Source organism: Battus philenor, unplaced genomic scaffold (genome assembly GCF_028537555.1).
Source record: "Battus philenor isolate CCGP_79_NKW_IND1 unplaced genomic scaffold, ilBatPhil1.0.hap1 SCAF_16, whole genome shotgun sequence".
Lineage (NCBI taxonomy): Eukaryota > Metazoa > Arthropoda > Insecta > Lepidoptera > Papilionidae > Battus > Battus philenor.
The window spans coordinates 10,319,574-10,341,892 of NW_027181678.1; the positions used below are offsets into that span (position 1 = coordinate 10,319,574).

At 32.2% G+C, this 22,319-nt stretch overlaps 1 protein-coding gene across 4 annotated transcripts in view; it reads right to left on the reverse strand.

The window, feature by feature from the left end:
• LOC137919152 (supervillin-like) overlaps positions 1 to 22,319 on the reverse strand; it is a 210,394-nt gene that overhangs the window by 17,507 nt on the left and 170,568 nt on the right. For all 4 annotated transcript variants that reach the window (XM_068762131.1, XM_068762132.1, XM_068762130.1 and 1 more), the window contains 2 exons: positions 18,676 to 18,787; positions 383 to 490 (listed from right to left, as the gene is read on the reverse strand). In XM_068762131.1, the coding sequence (XP_068618232.1) occupies positions 383 to 490; positions 18,676 to 18,787 (220 nt within the window). The remainder of the gene's footprint in view (positions 1 to 382; positions 491 to 18,675; positions 18,788 to 22,319) is intronic.

Genomic DNA, 22,319 nt, shown 5'->3' on the forward strand with positions numbered 1-22,319 from the left:
TCCTTGGAAGCAGTATGGAGCCGGTACTATTAAAAAACTATGGGAAGGTCTATGTTTAGCTGTCCTACGGTTGAAATGATTATGCATTGGACTTGTACTTAAAATTGCCCTTTGTCTTAACTTCACACAGAACTGTCGTTTTCTGTTAAATTTAATGAACGTCAAGCATATTCGTATGTAGTAAATAGTCATAAAAAGTAAAACAAAAATGACAACGTCTGACTCATTACTAGACCACTATAACAAAGACATGTAAATTGTCCAAGGTCATTGTCATCGTAGTCTCAATTACATACGCGTAATATGTAAAAACTAATCGGTACCTATAGAAATATGAAGCTTTGGAAACTCGATACTCTTTTGTATATGTAAACAGTCTTACTTGTGCTGCAGTTTCAAGTTTATTTCTTCTGTCAGCCAAAATGTTGGGGCCCAATTCGTTCTCGTCTATGTGAACTTTCTTTTTGTCATCCACGGAGTTGAGAGATTCCTGTAACAAAAAAAAATATATACTTTACTAACATTTCCAAACCACATTTTAAATTTATAAAATAAAAATATACAATTTGCATTATTAATACTACATGTTAATTTTAATTAATTAATAAAAATAATATTATTTTCTAATTTAACAATTATGTTATTATCTTAAATTACTTGTCATGATTACGCTATACACCCTGTATTATAATATCATATTCCTCCCTTAATGAGAGAGAATCGTTGTGTTGTATGCATCAATCGTTATGTTGTATCAACGCAATTTCGAAAAAACATATTTCAAGTATCTTATCGAAACGATAGCAATATGAACGAAAACATCTGATTGCTATGTACTTGATGTTGTACACTGCAATGTAAACATTGCGGGGTCGAATGAAACGTTATCTCGTCCTTCTTAGATGATTAATCATGCAATTTAATATACAGTGCTTCAGGAATGTGATACTTATGAACATAATACAACAAATGAAGTACAATATTACCTTAGCTATTTATTTTGAAAGTATCGTATGTTAATTTGCAATACAATTACGTAAACAATGTTTGTATGTATTAGCTTAAAGCAATTTTAGATCGTCTTATTTTATCTTGATAACTTATCATACTAAATTATTAACCATTTTTTTACTTCATAACATGTACGTTGTCTTTTATGAAATCACCAGTACTTATCAACAAGAAAAGAAGAAGGCTATTACAAATCGATTTATTAAACAAAAGAAATCCTCGTATAACTCATCATCATCCGTTTAGCTGTAAAAAGTCCACAGCTGGACATGGCCTCCCCTGAAGATTTTCAAAAAAAACTGGACATCAAGGGCATCTACCCCAGCTTGTGGGTGGGAGTTCTACGCTCTGCTTGCTGGTTAGTGGTCTTTATTCGAGAACTTACTTACTAATTCATTGGGCTATGGCGGGGGCTTTAGTTCGTTTGCGGATCTCCTCATTCTGTCTCTTGTAAAGGAATAATATATAAAATAACTGAACTTTGATATATAAGCACAAGCCTTATAGCATAGCTTCTGTTTATGTTTTTTAAAAGTGCCAAATATAAAAGTTTATTACAAAAATATAAAACCCAACCGCGATTCCTAAGGAAGTCCTCGAATATATTTCCTGTAAGGGTGTTTAAGCTTGGCGCCTTTAGTATTAACAACAAAAGTTTTGTTGCAATAATAACAGCTTTTGCATCGCGATGAACAAATAAATTTGTAGTGAATCAACGTAAATATTAACCGACAACAAGAGGCAGCTCTACAGACAATTCTTTTATATTCACATATACACATACGTTTGTCAAAAGAGATAATCGAGTTCAACCGGCCGCAGCATCGATCGACATTAGATCATTAATTTACTAGCACGAGAAAATTAACAATGCCATCGCTTTGTTTATGAGCGTCTTGTGTACCCGCAAACATATCCCGAGTGTAAACAGTAAGCGACCCTGCATTCAAATTGATGTTTTATATTATTAAAATAAATGTACGTGTGGCGACTTCATTTAGGTGGACTGCGGAGATAGATTAGAGAACATCAAATAAAACGTTTATTTTATTTCTCTTAGTAATTATTTAAAATTAAGTGAATAATTGGTGACAGCATTTCTCTGCGATTCTCTAAGTTGCTGTTTAATTACTGATCAGAATAAAATGATTCACACAAGTACGTTTTTCATGCTGTTGAATTAATTCAACAAGTATTCGAGGTTGGCTCACACCTATAAATATTAACTATATACATTTATATTTCTGTCTTCACAATGATTAGTTTTACTTTACGAAGACACCTTTTGTAATTTTTTTGGTATTATATATTGTAGGTCTATCAACAACCAAGAGCCTTACCACGGTACATATTCGGACAACCTGCTAAAAGAATGTGCGACGCAAGATTTAATGCAACATCGGACTTCACATGGACTCAACGAACGTGGTTGGTTGGGCAACATTTAAAATTACCTTTAAAGATATTTTGTAACTTAGTTAAATTAATTCATATCACATAGGCCCTAATGTATTTAAAAAAAAAACACCTAACGTTGTTCTAATTGAGTGACACGTCTTAAATCGTGGTGTTTATTTTGATCTACAAATACACGTATACATTTTTGAAATCATAAAATAGATAAGTTACGATTATACCAATGTATAATTAAAATTAATGTAACAAAAATTATTACAAAAACCTTATAAAGCTAATAAACTATACATGCCTGCGTTAGCACCACATCATCCACAACATCAGTCTCGAATTTCTTAAAAACAGGCTTCAAGCCGCCGTTCGCACTCCTTGTTTTACTTTTCAACTCTCCAATAACAGAAACAAAGTTAATAGCCGGTGTTTGCGTTTGAATTCGCTTTAAATAAGGTTTATTTTCTTCGTTATTACTTTTAAATGTGTAATCATTCTTATTTATAACAACATCATTGATAGAATTTGCATATGAATTATTGTTAACAGTTTCATTCTGTTTAGAATTGTGAAAATCGATATCGTTATTTAATATGTCCTCTTTTAAAGAAGAAGCTGCTTTAAAATCACACGAATTATCATGTTCAAACTCCGTTTTATCCAAGGATAAGTTTTGTATGATCGTTAGTAATTTATTATCGTTCAGAATAGTTTTCTCTAAGAATTCCGTTAGACGTTCTTTTGGAGGGCTAATTCGTTTATGGTGGTTGTTGTTTTGAAAGAGATTCTCGTCGTGTTCTACGGATTTCGCAGCATTTAACGTTTGAATGTTATTCACGTCTGGCGTTTGCAACAAATTCTTTTTAATTAAAACAACATTATCCAATTTCTCTTCTAAGCATTTCAATGTATTGTTTTGAACAATGCCAACATTGTTAGTTATCTTATTTTCTGCACGGCTCAAACAATCTTCATTAATTCGCGAATCCACAAGATCACTTTGTTGTTTACGTTTTGACACATATTTCCAAATAAGATACAGAACTAATCCAAAACCAATTATAGCTTCGTAAATCATTTTGTATACAATTCAATCATATCACAACACTTAGTGAAATAAGATCACTCGTAATACTTGCATATCCTTGAAGCTGTTACGTTCCATTTATAATGTTACATTAATTGTTTTTACACTAATTAAAATCACACACTGTTATAGTCCGAAACGCATTGCTTGGAATAAACTTGTAAATTAAACCGATACAGGTGGAAACCTGTGTTTAATGAGTTTCAAATGATTGTACAAAGGGAATTAAAAAGCTGAGGGAAAGCGACACAAAGGCGAGTGAGCACAGATTGACGGACGCGCACTGACTGCCCGAGTACAAGTTATTATCATCTTGTGGCCGCTGTGACTCAAGCGCAGATCTATGAACGTCGGTAAACACTATCGACTCGCATCGCCATGACGTATCACACGTGAGGCCAGGTATGTAAACATTGTAGGTGCGCCCAAACTACCAGAATACGTGTGATTAAAACATGTCTAAATAAAATCTATGGATCACCAAGTAACTCATGACGCTCAAGTTTAAAATGTTTTATTCATCATTTTACTCTCCACTTTGGATCATTTAATGTACACTTTTGTAGGAGGAAAATTCCAGAAAAACGTAATTATGAAAAACATATTTCACCTTATGGTATAGCTATGAGGGTACAGAATGCGTTGTGGTGTGAGAAAATCCTATAACAAACTCAGTAGAGTTTTTACGTTATCACTTTACAAATATTTTGATTTGTGTCAATAGTACTTCAATGTCTCTCAAAAGAGGTTTCAATTAAATTCAATCTTAATCAACTGATATTAATAAAGACAATTAAGAAAAGGTTTCACAATAAAATTAATTGAATTTTGACAGTTAAGTTTATTAGTTGAGCAATTAAATTTTCATTCAATATGTAGCATAGACTACGAACGATATACAAAAACGGTCAAGGAAATCGTGTTGTTTTCTTTATGGTAACGACTAATTTGTACGAATGCCATAGTTGACTACTTCTGGCTTAGCAGGTAGTTTATGTTTTAGCTAACATTAATTCAATTAGATACTTGTAATCGCTGTAAAAACGCTGTTAATTTGCTCCATTTCCACTTCTGTACCGACTCATTACGATATCTCTGAAATCATAAGGCTTAGACACTTGTAATGTTTAGGAATATTCCTTTGAACGAAATTCTTCCCGCAAATGAAGTAAAGAGGCATTCAAAAATATATTTTATACGATTTTTTGAGATGTTAAAAATGACTAAGAAAAGATTTTATGAAATTACATCTACCAAAATAGTACGGGCCACAAGAAGCGGGATAGGAACAGCTAGCTAACATTTTATTACAAAATATGAGACGGAAACTCCGGAGCAATAATAAATAAATTAGGTGTAATAATACAAAAAAAAATGTGTTGATATGTTCAACAGTAAAATGGGAAGAAGAAAAATTCAAAGTAGTATGAATTAAGATGATAGCCTTCTTCGAAACATATAAACAAAATATATCTATATATATATATATATATATATATATATATATATATATATCTCTGTAATGTGCCGGCTTAAGCAAACAATTAGTATGCAACACAACTTCAATGCAAAACTAACTCTACAAACTAAATGGAAAAGGTAAGGTGTGTACAGAAAAAAGAGAAAGTAATATTTTGTGCTACCTTAACACAAAATTAATTACAGTTCTTAATAAAAGACATATTGTTTGGAATTTGAAAAATATTAATTTGAAATTTTCGATTGCGTAAAATACAGACAAGGTCATGAAGATAATGAGATAAATCTGCGATACGGAGTGATAACACTAATGCTATGACATAACGGCTTAAAAGAGAAATTATTTAGGTAATTATTCAAACGCATTTAACTATCGGATCCTACTGAACAGTACTATTGTTAATACAGGTCGAGTTATCAACACTTGTGGTGAATCATTGTAACAGACGTACGCGATTGGTAGAATAACTTAAAATTTAGTACGAACATACTTTGCACTTTATGGATTCGATGTTAGAGAAAGTTTAAGTAAATTTATTAAAACGGTATTAGGCGCAACCGGCGCGCACGCACGACGAGTCCGTCAAAACAACTGACGGTGCCGAGGAGTCTGACCGCAGCGCTGGGTCACTGACGCAGTCGTGTGCGGGCACAGGCTGGTTTTTGTTTTTTAAAAATAAAAGGACGCGCCTATTAACTTCCATTACTCAAGTTGCAACTTGGATAATACATCTACCTTTTAAATGTGCTCCCTATAATATAGATAGACAACCATCCCTAAAATAAAGTCAATCAAATATACAATTCTTTATCGTAGTTTAACTACTTAAATATTTTATTTTTTATTATCCAGGAGCAAATGAGAATGTTTAGAACTAAACGCGAAATTATCTCCTGTTAATAATAAGCATTCTTTTTGTGTGTTTAGTTTAGATTTCATTCGTTTTCGTTTCTAACCTAACCTAATGATTCCGCGCTCTCTGCCATTATAGCTATTACCTTTCCCTTGAAAAAAGAGATCGCATCTCTTTCAGTTCTTGCTAAATGAGAAACTGACTTTTATAAAAATTCTTAAAAATACTTTTATAAAAATAAAGCTTAAGAAATAAGGAGTAGAGAGTACATGGCTACAAACAAACCTTCATTTTAGGATTATTACAAATTTCAAGGCATTTCGGGGATTAATTCTATATTATTTTCTATTATTTTATAACACATTTTAAATTTTTACTGTAATAAAGAAATAAATTGAATAAAAAAATGAAATGAAAAATTTTTCACATCTTTTTACCATAAATATTTGCCTAAATTAGAATCCAACAAACAAACAAAAAAACTAAACACATTCAATGTGCAAAGAAAAAAATTCGAACACTTTCAACTTAATACATGTAAATATGAATAATAATGTAAGTATAATTACGTAAAAAATCAATATCGTCATTATAATGCACCTCATATCGGCTTTTAATTACGATGAAGTCATAAACGAACCTAAATTCACGGCACCGATAGTTTTGAAGGAAACAGTGCCGTTTTCGAAATGTCAGCCGTGGCAGCGCGAGACGAGAATTCTTTCACTGCCTTATTCACGATTACATTTATAATTTACACAATAAAACTTTACGGTGTGTGGATTACCTATGCGTAATTGTTAGGAATGAACATTTTTAAACAAGCTATCTTAAGTTTTATTTCTATAACAGTAAGATTTGAATTTATGTGAATATACGAAGCGTAAACGTGTTAGTTATATGTGCAAAAATCTCTTTTTTACCTATTGCCATAGAAAGTTGCTTATCTGGGCCGCATTGAAGACTACCAAATCATATTTTTATCTGTAAATCAATAGGTTAATAGATTTTAAATGGTATGTTTGTTATGACATCCAAAGTTATGCCCTGTTGGCCCTTTTAAATTAAATGGTCGTAGTTTTGTTTCGTGCGGGTATCAAACTAACAACAACACGGCTTTGCCAGCAAATCTCGTTGCGACAGTACAGTGTACGCGCAGGCAATTTCTAAGAGTTGTAACTACTAAAAAATATTTTTATTTGTCTTTCACGATAATTTGAACAAAAAGTTTAAATTCTTGTTTTGTTTTGCGGTTATCGCTTATACTAATACATTCCCACATTAATAAAATTACTCCATTTATAAGAATTGAGGATACACAATTACAATAATGAACTGAACAATCATATTAAAAAACTCAAGGATTCCGGATAAGAAATCCATACTTTAGAAATCAAGGTTTCTTTCGTCAAACTAAGATAGATTTTCATCAATTATTTTTTCTTAAACGTCATGAAAAATCCTTCATTCACTCGGCGTATAAAGCTTTACAATGTAGACCGTGAGTGTAGTCGATTTCAAATTTATTACAACAGAACACAATTTATTTTCTGCGTGAATTCATAACAATAACTTTTAACAAACTTAGATATACATTACCACCACAATTGTATTCTGTACATTTGACCCAAGCGCTATGACTCATTGATTAAATCTATTTGTACCGGAAGGTCCCCCGAGTCGAATGGCGTATAACATGGGGATGTACTATCACATCCGTTGATTACGAAAATAATAATAAGCTGTCTATTAATTTCCAGTCTCAATCGTACAAACTAATCAGTAATATTCCATCATTTACTTCTAGATATAGGTTTCACCCTATGCAGACCTATGCCACTCATCATCGACGAAATTTTAACCGCTGTTCAAAATTAACGGTTTATCTGGAAGCAGGGCTCTAAGACTTTCCTCTGTCACCATACGACAAGTGTGTCCGATCTGTGACAAGTTTTGAGTGTTATACTCAAATCTGGCATAATAAATAATATATCAATTAAATCTGGTTGGCAACGCATTTGTGACTTCGTTACGAAATCGGTAAATAAGGAAAACTAGTAAGATTTAAGCTCAAGAACTAGTAGGTATATCGCAATGACACAACGTAATATTTTTAGCAAAGAACAAAAAATATAAAGCAAATACTACTGTATAAAATATGCGGCGGACGATGCGGTGGCCAAAATTATAATTAGTGATAGATCATGACGTCGAATGGACGGCACACAAACAGCTGAATAACTCAGCGGTGTGTATGCGTTCGAAGCCAGATAAATAGATGAGAACACCCCGGCAAAGTTAATTAACGTTACGACGTTATTAATTTTCCAACATATTCTCGGAAGACGAGCGACAGATGATGTAAACAGAGACGCGTGGGTTCAAAGCCAAGGTTTTCCAGACAAGTATTTCAATTTACAATTCTAATGCCAACACAACTACGCTAGCAGAAGTTTAGATAAGCCCGTCACTATTATAAAAAAATGTTCCTGATTATTACTACACAAATCTTCTGGTAAAAACAATACAGACTACGACTGACCATCGTACGCAATGCAATTTTGGTATTTTTGTAATCAAAATCTGTCAACAGATCCTAGTTTTTGAACTATGATTGAAAAAAATAGAAACAAATTATTAAAAACTCATAAATGTTTATCACAGAAAAATTGTACGGATTTTCATACTTTTATTTCAAATATAATAAAATGAATTAAAGACTATGATCATCATACACAATATATAACAAATCATAGATTAATCGCCTGCACGATACCGGAGACACCCGAAGACTCGGTATTATCACTTTAAGAAGCAGTGGTTAAATTCATAATTGACATTAATAAAAAACTTACTGAACAGTTAAGTTGAAAAAGTTAAATAAAATACCGTAAACATACAAAATTCTAATTTTACGGGACACGGTCGTGTTAGAGCAACCGTGTGAATTAATATGTACTATGAAAATGAAAAGCGGGTCAAGATTATTCGGAACGAAAACAAAAATGACGTATGCGTAAAATTGCACCGTGTATCATCACAAAATATGCAGTAACTTAGAAATAAATAGACGTGTACCATATATAATTTACTGGTTTTCGCAAATTTGGATAGTAAATAGATACATAATAAATCGAGAAAAAATAGCGAAATAGATTTTTATCTAAAATAAATATAAGAAATTTAATTTTTTTATATTTATTTTAGATAAAAATAAATTTACATTTCATTTAATTGACATCTTAATTTCAAATGTATTAATCCGTAAATAAAGTTTCTGTTGGTTTATATGCATGATAATCAGAGAAAATTTAAATAATTATTTTTCATGTTATTGAAATTTATTATAAAAAATTTGTTTTAAGTTTTTTCTTAAATATAATTTATATAATATGTGACTTTATCTTTTAAAAAGCGCACATGCTATGATCGTAAATAAAATTCGTAAACATCGAGATATCGTATTGTGGGTGATATTATTATAAATATTACTTGTCACATTATATATTTATTGAAATTTGGAGACGATATTATAACAGAATGAAATGTACATTTTTAGTTTCCATACTATTTAACTAAGAATCAATATTCTAATACGTAATTTGTGCAATTTTAAATATTGTAAGCCACAGTTATGAGCTGGTGTTAGATTTATAAATTTGTTTTAAGACTGGTTCTGAAAACTGGTATATAAATGAAAAAGCAAATTGTGAAGAAACGACGAGTCAAGGCTGAGACTGAAGACGTTTTGAATGGGGTGCATTACACCCACTTTGTTTATCCTGTTGAAGCAATCGCTGCCACACTTGTACTAGAAAACCGATAAGCGCAAAATACAGCGGCAAGACAATTTATGTTTAGACGCCTCTTTTGTGACAGTATCATATGTAAGTAGCTGAAGAAAATAGTTTTATTTGAAATCAAAAATGATCGTAATGTAAGTAAAAACAAAATTGTTAAGTTCAAGAATCTAATCTGCATGTTCTTTTTTAAATGTTACTATTCTCTGAACTATTAAAAGATAATTTATGTGGACTTTACTCCGATTTTTTTAAGTACGAACGTTTGCAACTACTATGTAAAATTATTATAATTAGATTTTGGTCTAGACATTACAATTAATATGGACAAAAACGTACAATGATTTAATATAGTTTTAATATACGTTCTTGTATCCTATAACTTAAGAACATTGAACATAATGTCGATAACAGATCTCCAATAACAAAAAGATATATTTCAAGCAACTGTCGATAAATTTAAGCGAATTGGTGGATTGAATAAACAACATTATTTACCTTTATCCACCAATACTGGGTCAATATAATTGTTCTAATAAGGCAATTTCCTGTTTATACGGTGGAAGGAAAGAACATAAGGTTATTTATAAAACAGAGCATTGTAAATTTATAGTGTCACAACAACCGGCCATGTTGCTGGTTTTAATACAATACAAATTTATAGGATTTGACTGCTACTTTATCATTCTAAATAATTTGTTTTACAGGATAATAAAGATCGTAAAACTTTTTCTTTAATTCTTAATAAATAGGGATTCCCAGCGGTTGATTTCGATCCATTCCAGAAACGACATTTCCAGAGGTCAACATAAATGAATATTTTAAAAACAAAATTAAAAAATCGACCACTATTAATTATTTCCTTAATTCATACATTAATGTCAGCTCCCGGACGACAACGACAAGGCATATATATGCCTCTGCTACTAATTGATACAAGTTCTTATTTGAAAATGATATGTTATGTGTACCAACTTGATTCATTAACTTATATTTTAGCGGGAAGTTATTGTAATAGATTTATTTACCTACTTAAGTATTTTATATACTTTCTACTAGTATTTAATAAACACATACTAATATACTTTTTCTACCAAAAATTCTGATTTAAACATTACGTTCAATATTTATCTGTTTTTTCTTTTACATTTCATGGACACAGCTTTTTTATTCCTAGTTTAATACTACTAAAATTGCTAACCAATGTCTGTTTTTTTGAGATCTCTCGTTTTAAACTTAAATGCAACTGTATTATTCATTGAATAAATGAATTGGAATCCACTTCATGTCATGGAAATAAAATGCCAAGGTGATATTAGCTTATAAGACGAAGCAACTACGTAGGACAATATTCAATTTACGGTATGAGATTGCATCGTCTGGTCACCATCTATCATAGACACGTATAAACGTAAACGAAAGTAATATCTACAGGATTACACCAGTTTTAAGTATCAATATAGAACAAACGTCAACACGAATTTACACAATATGAGATATGTCGGCGTGACCGCGCTTTAATAGCTCGATTGTTAAAAAAGTAAAAATTGTCGTTACATTATGGTAAACACATGTTTTGTAACCATGTGGTAAACAGATGTTTTGTAATCTTATTGTTAAAAATCGTTTAAGGTAGTAAATATATTATTAGGTCTTGTACTAATACGTTAAAAATTTTAATAGCCCTGTCGATTATTCCAAGCACATTATTTCTATATTTATACATGTTTTATATTTTCGGCAGAGGGAACCTAAGCCCTGTGCTCTATGGTCGCAGTAACAGACGGATAAACTTTTTGTTGTTGCGTGCTCCATGTATTTAGAATGAATTGGTCGAAGAGTTTAAATTTAAGATTTTTAGTGTCAATCCATGTGCATAAAATCTCGAAAAACTCAAGGTATCTTTTGATTCTCGAATTAATAATAAAGATTTTGTTTTTAAATTTTTAGTTTATAAGCCCTTGTTACATCTTCCATATATGCTGTAAAGCATGCCGAGTATCTTCTTTTTAGGATTTTGAGTCTTTTGTACGTAAAGACTATCTAAATCGTAGTATAAGCGGAAACTTGTGACTTCTTGTTTTGTATTTCGGCTGTTATCATGTAACTAGTGTTTCATTTATTCTTAATGAGTAAAATGAAAAAAAATCTTCGATTTATGTTATACACATAACAGCGACAATCCAGTAAAAATGCATTGAAATTTAGATTATTAATTCCTACATATGTGACATCTAATCTTCTACACTAGTACAAATAATAAAAAATCAAAACGAAAATATTAAAAACGTCTGAGAGAAGAACTAAGATAAATTTAAAAAACGTGTAGTAACAAGGAGAAAACGTCGCCTCGTACTCAGACATATATCTATATCTAGACATACTAGCGAACATTATACATAGTCGATGTGTGGCAGGAAATATCGGCACAATCTGTTTACATTCAAGCACCTGGATTCACTGCCGACCTCCTTCCGACACTGCCCTTTATGGCGAGGGCTACCGATTGCGCTATGATACCATGTAAGGCAAAGAGGACACTACCCTACATCGCGTGCCTAGAAGGTTGAATCGACACAGTTTATTCACTTTAATTGCGTTAACTGTATTTAATTTAATTTCGGCGTATCGTCAATTGCATTGTGGTCAAAAAAACGTTTACAATGCTTCGGGGAAGCGAGCCGGTCTCTGAACGATTGCCTTGACATGGTAAACACAGGAAATGCTGTTCCCTATACGGCTTTTAACTCAGTATACAAGGATAACCAATTGATAACATAACCACGTCGATGCATTAAATGGAAACAACTTTAAAAAACTATAAAAAAAATCGTATGTCCGAATTCAATAAGTATTTTTATCAGGTAGGTTTAAAATACAATTTTATGATGTCTAAAATCTTCACATGCTTTTTTTCTGTATTGTCTTAAGAATGTATAAATATTTAGTTTAATTGTATGTACCTTAAACCTAGATTTAATTTATAATTGGGAAAACGCTGGCTTCTGTAATATATTGAATATTAGTTCAGAAGCGAGAAACCAATTTTTGTACTAATATTTCTGAAAATTAAGATTACTAATAGTATTAAGTGAAACAGACAAAACTGTTTCATTTCTTGCATTGACAGACTAATAGTAAAAGCAGAAAATAGAAAGGCTAAACGACGGCCACACATTCGCAGGACTGCAACTAAAAAAAAATTGACGGGAAGAAAATTCTGAAAATAATAGTAGCAAATAGTGCTGAAAACGTTGTAAGCAAAACACCCTAGCGATACAAATTAGAATTAATTTAAAAAATGATTCGTCACGACCCACAGTCACGAAGAAACGAATAAAAAGAAGCCCATATATAAATTAAATATATTTGCAACTCCTACAAATAACTATTTTACCTTTCAACATATACATCACAACTACGCAATCTGGTTTTCCTGGCAAACCAATTAAATTATACGTCAACGGCATAACGAAGTAACAAAGTTTCCGATAGATGGCGTAAAAATATATTTTAATCATAAATCTAAATGCATAGTGAACATAAGTACTAAACTAAAAAAACTTTTATACACTGTATAGCAAGATATTTAGAAAAAAATATCAATATAATATAAATTAAATTGGTAATAAATTTCCATGATACCATTCTATTATAAAAATAATAATACTGCAGACAATGTTAATGTATCAATCTTAAATGATACAAATTCTAAAAACAGTAATTACTGGTTAAATGGTAATAACGTAACGTTAGATAAAACAATACTATCTTATAAATAAAATCCAAAAGCACCCCGAGGGTGGCATCGTGCTACTGACATTTACGGTGAACGGACGAGTGATACGGTTAAAAATAACTTTGAACTTTACCCTTATTATCGAAAGATAAGAAATAGGCAATTTGGTCACAACTTATCTATAAACTACTAGAGGAAAATGTTAATAACACTCACTCATAGCAAATAGGTAGACATTTTTAAAAATTTCCTAATACTTCATAGAAAATAATACTTCCGGAAAATGTTAACATATTTACAATATCGATAGATGAACCAGAAGGGCTGTTGCTGCGTTTTTGTGGCATCGATTCTGGAAATACTCGTTTCTCACATGGTTAATTTCTTTGTCCACTGTTCCCGTGGTGAAAAAGCGTCCACATTATTTATGTACCAGAAAATACTGACAACTGTGTGTATAAACATATATTACACATTAAACAGCCGTGGTAACCCAGCGGTCTAGGATTGAGACTTTCGATCGTAGGTCGCTGGTTCGATTCCCGGGATACAGTCTTATGTAATTCACACCTCGTGCATTAATTATATAGGATTGCAATTGCCAACAAACAAGTTTCTACAGTATGGGCAGCCGCGACGCCTGCGTACCATAAAACTGCGATCGCCAACCTGCCTGCCCAGGGTGGCGATTATGTTATATCCTCATAGAGTTTTCGGAGAGACCTATGTATTGCAGTGGGCGTCTATGGACTAAAACACATTATTATTTGAATAACATTTTCTCATCTATAAAGGTCTTATTATATTACTCATAGCTAATCCTACGTATAGGTCAGGTCAGCAAATAATTTTAGCTAAAATAACTCGCTGAAAACGAACTGTTGCTGTAACTCAAATTTTGGTATAAAATTGGAATTTGACTTTTTGTACTCAAATCATCAAATGTGTCCTGGGAACTGAACCCGCGACCTACGATCGCACATCTTAGACCTTACCGCTGGGCTAACAACCTGTACTCATATATTACAAATGAATTTTGAATTTAATATGAATTCGTCATTATCTTTATATGATCAGTTTAAAGCATTAAAAATGATGTATTCAAAAACGCATGCACTAGAGACTCAGATTGGTTGAATGTATGAATAAAAAGAATCTTTTACCGAACGTTAACTAAGGAACGGTGTGGTAATATACGTTAAATGAAGTTACGAATATCAACACAGAACAAGCTTTATTCGCCGACAGATGGGGTCAGTCATATTGGTTTAGGACGGTTTAAGAGAGGCATCAAGTTTATTGCCCGCCTTTATTACCACTTAGACAATGGAAAGGTTCCTATTACTTTTGACGTACGGAATAGCATCTGAAAGAATACATATTAATCTACTGCAATTTTTTTTACCGTTTTTTAATTTACTCTGTATTTCATATTTTTTAAAAGTACAAATATAGAAATTAGTATATACATATGTGCATCTATAAAATTTGGTAGATAAATTTGAACCTAGAATAAACTTGATATTGAATTTATCATTTAATGTAGTATATAAAAATCAACATTTATAACAGCTACAACGGTCAGTTTTGATCGCTCAATATAATTAATTTCACATTTAACGCAGATATCAAGAAGAATACGAAATAATACCTTTTTAATTACACAAAGGATATTTATTTAAAACAACTAATCAAGTGGTTCCGAGTAATTTTGATCAATAGTCTCTTATGTAGTTTCTCTATGTGTTTTCTGTATCTTTTCTGTGTTCAAGGCAAAAGAAAATTAAGGTATTGCATGCCATACCAATGAACACTTCGGAAGAGATATCGGCGCTTGGTACACTGCTGTGTCCTTGATAATATTAGTATCGATTAGGCGATTTCGAGTGTTTAACGACATGCTCCAATGTCAATGCATTTAGAAAAAGTAAATATACTACATATTTACCTATTTAAATTGACTTCAAATTTAAAAAAGGTAAATATATGATATTTTTCGCGCTCGACTTCTATCGCAAATGAATCGTTTCCCGAAAAACGTATAAATTAAAAGTAACGAAAAACAAAAAATCTTTCATTATTATAAAACTCTCAAAAATCTTTCTTTACATAGTACTTTAATAAAAACAAGCAATTTTTGGCAGAGGCAAAACTTTGCTAACCTATAGTTAACTATGGTTACACTAACAGACGGTCGCTTCATAAATCTTCGTGAAAATAAAATTAAAACACGATAGACGGCAATGAACAAAGCCAGTAGAGGGTCAACACGGTCCAAGCGTAATCTCGTCTGGGTACAAAGGGTCTCGTGTTCTGCTATTTTGCTACAACGAGCTTATCTAGAGGCTCACGCTTTAAACAACTGTGAATATTTCAACGCAGATTTAATAAAATGCAAATCGCTAGTAGTTTAAGGACTTTGTAAGCTTTCGTTGAGTAATATCTTGTTATAGGCTACCAATGATCTCTACTCTAACCCATTTGGTTAATTTCCTCTAGTCTAATTTATACAGAGAGATTGATTATACATATAAAGGAATGGTACACCCTATTCTGAAATCATAAATAGCGTAAGTAAAAAAAGCAAATTTCGGATAACAAAATACAAAAATTTGTTATATTTTTTTATCTATCCCTGCAAAATTTGTACTGCTATAAGTTACTAAGTTGTTGCATTGGAGAAGAAAAAAAATTAATTAATTATCATATTTCAGAACGAGCGATCCCTCTATATGTGAAATAAATAAATAAACCATACACTCACCACCTTAAAGCATTTACTATAATCTATCACCCTATATGCAAACTAATAATTTATTACTAAATTTAGGAAAAGATGAGTCTTTGAGCGCCACCTCTTGGTATGTACACTGCACTATGCACGAAGTCCCCCCGGCCGACATCGAACTTGCAAGGTCGACATTACTGCAAGAGCACTCGTCTACACTGGCACTCGACGCGCAGCCAGCTTTTCAGTTTGCTCTATGATATTCTAACAAACATTAGAGTAATGAATATTTAAGTTACTCTTTTTAAAACCTTAATAACGTGAACACTTCTATGAAATTGAGACCTTAAATATTCCCTCTTTTTACTTACAAGATTTATTTATCGTCTAATAAGGTTAGTAATTTAATTATAATTAAAAATAGTGTCACTTTCGACGCTGCTGGATAAACTTTAGGTTTGATAATACGATAAATTATTCCTTAAATGAAAAAATAAATAAAAGGTGTCATGGAACAAAAATAATTTTAATATGTAATTTGCTATAACTATATATTTAAAGACCACATAGCACGTAGAACAGATGATCGATGGATCCTTGAGCTTTTGGAGTCTCTTCTCTTAACTTAACCAGGAACCAGTAAGTGCAGCGTAGAATGCTGAGGGTGGCACAAGGTGTAAAGACGACTTCGTAAAGGTTGTCGAAAAAGGCTGGATGCTTAACCTGTCCTATTGGCAATCTATAAGGAATATCTATGTATGACAGAAGACGTTCTATGACTAAAATGATAATATCTATTGAAGGAATTTAAATGTAACTAATAATTAATGTACATTATTTTTATGACAAAAAGTTCAACGTACCGGAAAGCCAAACTATAAAACGTAACAATGAATAAAAATATTTTAGATGAAAGATAAACATACAATTTATGTCGGCGTATCAGGCTTTGCGTTTAAATGGAGTCCTACGTCACGGCTTTGACCCAAGCAAATTTTGTTTGTGAACGAATGCCATTTCTATGCCAAGTGTATGTGAGTAAAAGTTGTACTATATCTACGTGAGTAAAAGTCCAAAAAAAACCAACACGTTTACTCACATAGAAACATTGAAGAAATTACAATTTTAATAGTTAAATTGTAAAAGCGTAAAAGAAAAGAGAGACTACTATACAAATGCATCAAAATTAATTACATTTCCGCTACAATAATACGTAAACATAGATCACTTTTAATAAATTGAAATATATTCTCTATTATTTCAATTCTGACAAACCCTAACTCTAAAATTCTTTGCGGTCCGACCAAAAACATTTTTAGGCGTCGTTAACCCGATTATTTAGGGCTCGGCTTGCTTTTGATTGATTACCGAAAACTATTTCAGGACAAAAACTTAGTTAAAGTGATTAACTGAACGCAACATACTTGTACATAGTGATTGGTTATAGACTCAAAAGCTTTAAATAGGTGAACATAGAGCGCACTGGCTAGCAGCACTAACTTTCAATTTTTTAAACCGTCTTCCAATTAACTCTGTATCAAGTAATAACTCTGAATTATGTTACATTAGTTTTATTTTCTATTGAAATGCTAATAACTTCTGTCAATACAAAGTCTGCATGGACAACTACTACGTAATAATTATTTTAAAATGTAGTAATTTGAATTTTGTATACTTTTTTTCTTAGTACATCATCGTTTTGTTATTTAATATGTCTGAAACTATTTATTTTTGAATAGAGTACCATACAAAAATTGACAGATCTCCATTCATCCTTTTAGATTTTACACCTATAAGCAATTACCTGGTAAACACAGCTGTTGGTTAATTTACATACAAAACAGATATAAAAAAAAGTTCTGCCTTAATATCTTTGTCTACCGTACAAGTATCCAAACAGCTTTGAAAACAAAGAAAGGTACTGTTAGGCAGTAAACAAACGAGGGTACGATTGTGTGAACAGCTCTATCGGCTAACCCTACAAGGACCTGTAGCAAGTGTGAAACTCAACCATACTTTTGAAAAAGCACCCTTCACAAGAGAGTATTCGAGTGGTCTATGATGCACAATGTTCATAGTATATAAGTTGTTTTAAATTTCATTTTTATGTACATTTTAGACACTGTTTTATGGTATTTAATAAAATTTATGTACGGGCGACTCATATTATATGTTAAGAACAAGTTATAGTATGAAATAATCAAAATTAGTAAATGGTAATTTTGATACGCGCACATTATAAGACAATCAACCTAGGTATCTGATGAAACACTACCGGCATTTTTTTTATTTTGTTACAATCATTACAATTTTTTTTCAACGAGCAGTGGTAGTGTTGATATTTTTAATTGATATCTTTGGGGAAGGCCTTCCTCCATTCCTTACATTGGGTGACTGAAACAATGATGAGGACAAATTACAGCACAAGACTACTGAATCAGTCAATTTACTATTTATCTGTTCCAGTCTTTCTAAACAGACACCATCAATTAACCATAGAAATAGAAATATAAGGAGATGTTCGATTGTGGCCACAGCGAGAGTTTTAATAATATAAGATAGGTACTTACATTGATGCGGTTCTTGGCGCGTTCGATGGCCTTCGAGTCTTCCGTCTCGGGGCTGAGCCGACACACCCGCGCGCGCCAGTCGTTAGCGCCCGCCGCCTGCAGCGCCGCCAGCCTGCAAGCAAACAAAACATCCTGTAAACACAAACGAAACTAATCTTAGCACCAGAACTTGCAACGCATTACTTTTGTTTGTATAATAAGAGGATTTGCTTCACAAAGCGATCATATGATCAATTCTATAATGTATTATTAAACATAAATGGATAATCTAAAAATATTAAACTAATGTTTTTGTGTAAAGGCATCAGCGTGTATCAAAATATAATCATTATCATCATTACTTTAATCATACGTTGAACACTGCCATAGTTTTTCAATAGGTCCTGTTGGAAGCGGTTTGCATTCAGTGTTTCCGCCAAGGCGTTAGCGTTCATCTGCCATCACGATATGTGGCCTGCCACTGGTAATTCAACTTGCCTACCAATATTCTCATTTCCGATTAATAGCAACACTGAGATTATTCGCGATTCTCGTCTACGTTATTTTTCGGTCTCATCGATTTTTATCTATTATATAGAGAAAAATGTATTTCAAAGCACATAATTAGTTTCATTTCGAAACTGTTTATATTACCAGTCAGTTAAATCTACGGTAAATTTAAATTACTATGTATTGAAATAATATTATAGCTTTACACCATCATCATCATTACTTCCGTATAAACGAATGTCTCAAAATTAATGTAAATATTATTAAATGATAAAACATTCTCCGAGATAATTCAATATAGTTCTGGTTAAATTCCTTTCACAATGCAGCTCTGCGCCCGACGTTTGAATTACGCACGACTAAAGACAATAACGTCCGCAAGCAAATTATATCCTGTATGAGTTAGCAAAATAAAATCATGCGAAAACAAAACATTGTCAACGACTACAGACTGGTTTTTCAAAAACAAAGTTAAATTATTAAAATCATGTCATGAAATACTACATTATTTGATGTTCCAAAAATGATATATATACTAAATAAATGTTTTAATTCAGATTCGAAGTATCACTAACATTCAATTTAACACATTATCACGAAGTTAGATTCGAGATTTCCTTTTGAATGTCATTATTGTAATATTTGTCATTATCCCTATATAAATATCTTGCATAGCATTTTCCTTAGCTGCAATCACGGCGGCACAAAACACCTTCAAAATCACATTAAAATAATGGTAGAATCTATGATGCCTTTTACCATATATACAACACTTTTTTTCGTTATAGCATTAAAACATCTTTGAAACTTGTTTGAATTAAAATGAATGTTCACAAGGCCTCAAGTTATATAAAGTAAATAAAAAAAGAATTAAAATGAGATAAGCGATAAATGATAGACAATTTTTTTTCAAATATTGCATAACGATCCGAAATGACTACAAGAGACAGTCGTGCAAAAATTTCATTCAATGAATTAAATCATATATTTTTCAATAATTTTTTACTAGATCTTTACATTTTGTGATACAAATGTAGTTTCAAACACATAATCAATAAATACATATTTGCTAGAAGCGACAAAAGTCAATTAACCGTTTGTTAGGCACAATTTGCTTTAATTACAGCTAATTGATTATCGGCAAACAACAAATGTAAATATAGTTTTAACATTTGGGCCACCCACTTCGAAAGGAAACAATTTTTTTTCCTGTTATACAAATTAATAACATCATCATTAACCTTTGGTCGTTAATCCCCGCGTCCAGCGTTTTTGACTGAGTGAACGTCTTATACTGCGTTTGCCGATTCGTGGTCTTCACTTCAGAAACTTAAGGACCACTGCCATTTCTACTTGCTTCAAGTAGCCGGGTTATGTATACCTTCGTTGATCTTCGGCTCTTCATTCTTATCTCCTAGAGAAATCCCAAACTTTTCCATGGCTCATTGAGCGACTGTAGCTTACCAATGAAACCAGAAGTGAACGACCACATTTTACTGCCGTAAGTCATTCATAGCATACATTTATCAATAACAGAGATGAGCAACAAGCGGCTTTCGGCCCTTTAAACATGTTGAAATGGCCCTCCCAGCATTTCGAAAATTAAATTTATTTGATCCACTTTACATTACATACTAAACCAAAACAATTTCTTTGTGACAAATTACTCACATAGCGACGTGACCAAACATGCAATACGAACGCGACGCGTTTGCTCGTCTTTTTCGTATTGAATATATTCATGAAAAATTTTTTTTTTAATTACATTTTTTATTCTAATATTCATTATAAATGAAATAATGTTACTTTATGTGCGACCTGCCAAACGATTTTAAAATTTCAATTGGCATGTTGTTTAAAAAGGTTGCTTTCCCCTGGTCTACAACGTACGTTTTAGTCTTAAGGCACTGAGAGATACTGGACCAAAAAGGAATTTACATACACGCCAAAAAAACGCAGCCCTTGCTAATGATTAATAACTTTTGTAATTTCTTATTAAATACACTTCAATTAAGCACCTATAATTAAACTATCGATATTGTATAGTGTACTCCGTATTCCGTTTTATATTTTCTGATAGTATGATTCATTTGAAGCACTTGAGTGATTTGTGGAGTCTGATAACATCGATACAAAATCGAACAGAACGCGCAGCGTCAATGACCTTCTGCGTTATTTTATCACAGCTCCAGGCCGAGAGCACTTCGCGATCCGAAAGGAAATACAGATTAAGACTAATTAGGTTCCAACATGGTTATAACAGCAATATTCCGTATATTTTCCTGTTTTATACCGCAATACGTTTTGCGACGCCGTATTCAAAACAGATACAGGGCTGTATGTAAACTAGTATCCAGAGACAGTGATTGGAAATAAACGAGCAAGAGGTAATTTACGTAAATAAAATTTCATTAACAAAATTTGTATTTAACTTAAATGAGAGTTGTGTATTTGAATATCATCATGATATTGGCCGCCCACTGCAAGATTTAAAGGTCTCCCTCAATGATCGCCTCGACGACCGGTCTTGCGCTTCTGCGCATTCAGCGCATTCAGCGACATGGCCCTGTCTTCGGCCCTCCCGGAAGGGGCCGCGCTTACCAGCTCATGGCCGCCAGTCTAGAATCTTTCGCCTCAAACTGCTAACGGTTGCTAAAGTACCTAAAGTTTTTACCGATTTTAACTAAAGTAAAGTCAATTTTATGTTCTATTTGTTTCCTGCTTTAAGTGACGATTCAACAAACAATAAGAGTGCTAGTGTTGAATAAATGAATTTTATCTTTTATCTTTTTAAGCGACATACGTCATCAGCCCTACGTGCGCTGCAAAACATCCTGACTGGCAGCTATAATTACTCCGCCGTGAAACCGTGTTGGTTAGCACGCGGGCTTCATTTTATTAAGGGCTCTATGCGATGTAGAGGTTCCTGTTATTTCTCGTACAACCTTCGTTATTTAGTATTTCGTAAATAAACTTCTACTCGACTGTATTTGTAAATTTTAAACATTTTTTTTAATACGAGCATTAGTAAAAATTAATTATATTTAAATACATCTTGTAGAATAAACACAAAGTTTTAATTTTTTTCCCAAAATAAAAAAAAACATTTAAATCGCTATAAATAAAATTTGCTTTCTACGGCAGAAACTAGATAC